Genomic DNA, 6,120 nt, shown 5'->3' with positions numbered 1-6,120 from the left:
ATAGTTTAGCAATAATTCTTGATTTTATTTTAATAAGTTTTGTTGTTGCTATGTATTGTTATTGTTATGTAAATTTTATTTGGTTAGTATTGGTTTTTGCTGCTGTGTTGTTGTTATGTATTATGGTTGTTGACTTAAATTGTTGCTATTGTTATTGTAATTGTTTTTTTTTTGGGTTGTCGTTGTTGCGTTTTAATTTTGGCAATTTTGTGGTTAATTATAGTTTTGATTTGGTCTGTTATTGTGTTGAAATTATTTGTAGTGTGTTATTAGTGTGTTGTTATTGTTAGTAGTGTATTAGTATTGTAAGAATAAATTATTGTTATTATTAGTAATGTGGTTATTGTTGTTTATTTGATTTGATTTATTATAGTTTTTGATTTGATTTTTTTGAATATGAATTATTATTGAAATATGATTATGTACTTATTTATTTAATGCAGATTGAGGGTTATGGTCCTCGTCATGCAAGATCAAGACGTTTGAATGCGTCTGTTGGGAGGAGTTAGGTGGTGCAGGACCTTCACATGCACCGTTTCACCATGAGCAGCAGTATGGGACTGCTAGTGCTTGGTCGGGGAGCACCAGTCACAGGGGAGCACCCCATGTATTCGTCTACTAGAGTGCCTTCATCAGACGATGAGGATGAAGATCGAGGAAGTCAATCTGCTGGAGATGCACAGTACGACCCTCAGGATTACCGTACTGTGTATAGGGGTGACCATGGGAGATATGTTAGTAGTAGTGAACCAGCTCAAGCTTCTACCAGCTCGTCAGAGTCATGGGTGGTGCAAGAGCCGATGCCAGGTGGGCCTGAGGATGGTACTGTTATTCCAAGTTTTGGGGGTCACGTGTCTGCCTACATGGGGTGGGCAGGAGCGAAACGTTCTGCGGTGTTTGAGCAGGACACAGTTGTGTACTAAATTGGGTAACTGGCGCGCTCGTCTTCCGCAGGAGCACCTGGAACCGATTTGATGGCAGTGGTCTATCTCACTTACCCGGATCATGTTCAGCGATTTGACTGGCCCTTGATTTCTGCTTTTGTTGAGAGATGGCAGCCAGACACGAACACGTTTCACATGCCTTTTGGGAGATCACGATCATGCTGCATGATGTGTATCATATTCTAGGGCTCGTGTCGACGGTTCCATGGTTTCCACTACTCCTGCACGGACATTTTACGGGACGCATGCTCGGTTACCTTGGATATGACTGAGGAAGAGCTGAACGAGAAGTGCGGTACCAAAACCGTTATGGCAGGGTATTGGGGTCCTGACTGAGAGGATAGTGGAGTCGACCTTGGAGGCGCAGAGGCCCTTCAGTTTCCATTACAGGGCGTACCTGTGGTTAGTACTCGGCGGTTGTTTGTTTTGGACAAGAGTGGAAACCGTACTCATCCTTGAGGATGTTCAGATTAGTGAGTACTCCTGGGGTTCTGCTGTGCTAGCATACATGTACCGGCAGTTGGGTAGTGATGCTGATTCTATCGCTGGTTGTTCTTACGCTTCTACAGGCGAGGATCTACGAGTACTTTCCGTGTTTTCGGCCTCAGCAGGGGACCTTGACCAGAGAGCTTGCTATTCCTCGTGTGTCCGCCTGGGATGTTGGATCGGGTGCCCTAACAAGAGCATGGAGCGCCTTCTCGCTTTTCGGGCTAGGTTGGATCATTTAACTGACAATGAAGTTAACTGGCTACCGTACGAAGTTGATCCAGCACGACGCGTGCCTGCTACTCTTTTCATTGGTTGCATCCAGTATCGTAGCATCATTGAGCCATACATGTCTGATCGAGTGGTTCGGCAACTTGGATACGTCCAGGGCATTCCACAAGCCATTATCATGAGAAGGTTAAGAGACCGACGAACTTGAAGATGTATCGGGTTGACTTTCCGCCAGAGATGACATCTGTGATGTGGACTCGGTTTGTCCCTGGTGTGTCTTTCAGTGTCGTGGTAGGTGCCCTCAGCAGACTTGGTGGTGGTGCTCCTACGGTCGGTCCTGGTTACATGCAGTGGTTGTACCGATTTTCTCATCCACGTGTTTCTCTAATTGTGTCATCACATGAGAGTCGCACACTGACAGAGAGAACTAACACGGATTACGTAAGTAGTTGTATTTTTTGGTATAATTTAATATGTTTTTTTAATATGTTGTTTTTAATATGTTGTTTTTTTTTTAGAAAAACTTGTGATTTATTTAATATGTTGTTTTTCTAATTGAAGTGGATGGGTCGGTTTATGGAGGTCATCAACAGGACACTGGAGGAGTATCCGAGCCTATCGCGTGATACAAGAGCAATGGCTGAGGCGCTACGAGCTGATTGGAGGGCAATGATGGGGTTGTGAACTTGCTGTTTTTTAATTTTTTTTCACCTGTACCCATTTCGTTTATGTACTATTTATTCGTAATGTACTTTAAGGATTGAACAACTGTTTTGGTGGTTTTGTATACATTTTGTTTATTTAAGTTCAATTCGTTGCAAATTACATAACTACAACTGTTTAACATAAATGAAAGTACAACAATATGTTCACTATCTAATTAAGGCATCCCACATGTTCGTTCTAGCTGCGTAACGCTGATCTCAACCGTCAACACTTGGGTCGTGGTTCTCGGTCCACCAACCTGCAATCGGGGGAAGTGGCGAATCTGGTGCAAGTTCAATACAAATAAAATGTGAGCCCCCAACTGTAGCGATGACAAACTCTTGCTCCGGTGCTGTGACCCCCTTCTTGCCCGCAACGGCAATATCGTGAGGCATGGGTAGTAGCAGGTTGGTGTTTGGCCTACACCAAGAATAATAACCGCTGTGTTGAACCAAGTCGCAATAGGAAATAAATCTTGAATTGCAACCATCCAATGACGGGAATCAACCGCCCCACCGTCCCATCGAATACGCTGCACATTGATCTCAAGTCTTCCAAGCCCATAAATCCTCTCATATAGGGCTCGATAACCGAGGACCTCATTCGCTATTGTCTCTCGAGCGTCATACCATCGGCCTTGATCACCGAAGAAGAACTCGGCCACACAACGAAACCCACAGTTCCCATCGCCAATGACATCCTTCCATCCTGTGATGTAAGGCAACATCGGCCCTGGAAGCGAGTGTCGATAACGGCTTTGGCTAATGTCATTTACATCTCCTACACAAATGTAGGTTTCAGTTAATAGTTTAGTGAACGCTGATTTATGTGAAAAACACAACACTCAATCGTACCTGTTTGTCGTGCGCCGCGTTCAGTGTGTTGGCGGTTTACATGTTCAAAATAAGAACGATCACGTCTTGTATCATTGTTTCTTGGTCGACCACGAACCCAGTGGTTTACAACAGGCTCTCTGAGATCAGAATGATCCGGATGCAGCTCCTCTTCAATGATGCGAGACACGTTTTGAAGAACAGCAGGATCACTAACGATTACCTCCTCCATCAGAGAACGAAAATGTGCGGCATTCTCGGTCGAGTCATTGCCAGGCACCGTCCCATAATCACCAGAACGAATGACCAAGGTCCTCCAAAACGGGTGAATTTGTCTTATGTACAATCCTGTCCCAGCAGCTAGCGAATCATGTATCTGGCAAGCACAGGGCAAACCGTGGGTCACACGCATTGCACATCCACATCGTTCGTGCACTTGATAACTCAGCTCCCTCATCCTCCTTGTCTCCTCATCGAGAACCTTCAAACAATGCTGAGACACCTTCCCGTTTATACGTGACAGTGGCAACTGTCGGTACTTTTGACCTATCTTCGACCTAGAAGCCTCCAAACCATTACGAATTGCGATGATTTGATTACCAATGTGGCTATGAACTCGAGCCCATACGGTATCCAAAGAACCTGCACATTACAATGAAAAACCGTTATGATTTGTAACTCAAATTCCTAAAATAAAGTACATACATGAAGTACAATAAGCAAACACCAAACCTGTCGAGGAATCAAACCACATCTTCACGGCCGAATGTTGGCTCTCAACTCTGCAAGTGCTGGTGTTGCCATAATGTAGAACTTGGTTTGTCCAAAATGTCACAAACTTCGTTTTATGACAAAGCCATGTGTTCTCTACATATTGTATCACTGCTGGATAACTTGCCCACTTATCTTTCATTATATCTACAGCGGCCTCATAATCTTCCTCGGTTGCAGCGTCCATGATACGTTTCCATTTTCCGTTTTTGAAAGACGCACCGATCTTCTTGTTTTTGAACATAGCAGTGACCCGAGCCTCCACATCTTTGTTAATGTGTCATCGACAAAGTAAGTGCGAGGTTCCTGGAAACACTTCCCTCAATGCAGCACATAGCCCAAGCTCACGGTCTGTCAAGAAAACCGACGGCTCCTTATCATACCCAATCACGTCTCTCAACCTCTGCAAAACCCATTGATAGCTTGTCGTGCTCTCGTTGCGCATGAACACGTAACCGACGAGAAAATTCTGATTTGTCGGTGTCACGCTAACTATCTCAAAGAACGGCATCCCTTATCGGTTAGTCTTGTAAGTGGAATCCATACCGATCACATAGGGGTACGTCCGTAGGATGTCTACCATGACTGGATGCGCCATAAAGGCGTGCTGTAAAACGCCTTCATCATCGGACATGACCCAGTAAACATACTGACTCTGTCTCGCCAAATGTAGAAATTGCTGAACAACTCCTCTCCCATCAGACATCTCCTCTCTGAAGTCATTCCGGCAATTGTAGATGTGTCTGATGTTTGGATGATCATCAGGAAATTGCTCCGCAATAGCCGCCATGATGTTACGCGGTGCAACCTTAGACTTCGTCATGTCACGCACAACCTGCTTCGCATTCGGGCTCAACCCACTAATTTTACGATGACCCTATGGATACGCAATCATTGGATGGTTGTGGGTCCCAGTTACATCATATTTCGCCCGGATAACCCAAGTATGGGTGACGAACTCGTAACATATCTTGATGTAGAAAGGACAACCAATGCCCTTGGTTTTGGTGTCCTTCTGAATTGCGTTCTCAAGATCTCTCGGCTTACTCCTACGTCCCCGATCACATCTTAAATATCAAACTGGTCGACCATCCCTCTGTTTGTTGAAAGACGATTTCACCAAAATAAATCCCAGATTTATTGCAACAACATCCGCCCATCTAACTGCATCGTCAAACGTTAGAAAAAACCGTGTCTGTCACAAAATGTGCACTGTAATTCACAACGTCACCGTCGTCTTCAACCTCCGAATCCTATAAAATTACAACACAAACAAATAAAACACGCAAGGATTAGTATTTTAAATTTAACAATAATAATAACAATAATAATAAAAATAATCATAATAAAAATAAAAATAACAATAATAACAATAATAATAATAATAGTAATAATAATAATAACAATAACAATAACAGTAATAATACTAATGATAATAATAATAACAATAATAATACTAATGATAACAATAATAACAATGACAATAATAATACTAATAATAATAACAACAATAACTACGTAACATTAACAAATAATAACTAATATAATAATAATAACAACAATAGTAATAATAATAGTAATAATAATATTAATAATAATCATAATCATAACAAAAATTTACAAAATTAACAAAACTAATATTAATAACCATAATAATAATAATAATAATAATAATAATAATAATAATAATAAGTACATAATATTAACAAATAATACATAATACAAACTAATTTAACTTTTATTCATAATAAAAATAATAATTAGACAATTACGTAAAAAAAAAAAGAAAAAAAGAAAAAAAAAATACAAAGGTACATCCGCCCAATATTTCCGGATGTACGGAAGGGGATCCGCCCAAAATTTCCGGATCTCCCCCATAACTTCCGGAAATTTCATCCGGATGTCTACATCTGCCTGAAATTTCCGGATGTTATGTGGGAGATCCGGAAATTTTGGGCGGATCCCCACCCATACATCCGGAAAAATTGGGCGGTCCTCTTTCCAAAAAAAAAAAATTTCGAAAAAACTTACAAATTCTTCTGACGAACCCTCCGGCGTGTGAACGTTGTCGTCGTCCATCGTAAAACACCACTCCGTACACTTTCCGTTTCTGCCCCGGGATTTTTAAATACCTCGGGATTACCGTACAA

General features: G+C 41.7%; 1 protein-coding gene across 1 annotated transcript; it reads right to left on the bottom strand.

The window, feature by feature from the left end:
• Positions 1-4,484: 4,484 nt before the first annotated feature.
• LOC110708213 lies at positions 4,485-4,793 on the bottom strand. The gene has a single exon (XM_021886297.1). The coding sequence runs from the start codon at positions 4,791-4,793 to the stop codon at positions 4,485-4,487; it is 309 nt and encodes a 102-aa protein (XP_021741989.1).
• Positions 4,794-6,120: the final 1,327 nt, after the last annotated feature.

This window comes from Chenopodium quinoa, unplaced genomic scaffold, assembly GCF_001683475.1.
Source record: "Chenopodium quinoa cultivar QQ74 unplaced genomic scaffold, ASM168347v1, whole genome shotgun sequence".
Lineage (NCBI taxonomy): Eukaryota > Viridiplantae > Streptophyta > Magnoliopsida > Caryophyllales > Amaranthaceae > Chenopodium > Chenopodium quinoa.
The sequence above is the reverse complement of the archived record's forward strand: the minus strand, read 5'-3'. Positions and strand labels throughout refer to the sequence as shown.

Bases quoted from the DNA above. Each gene is read 5' to 3' on its own strand.
- LOC110708213 (XM_021886297.1), bottom strand. From the start codon at position 4,793: ATGACGAAGTCTAAGGTTGCACCGCGTAACATCATGGCGGCTATTGCG.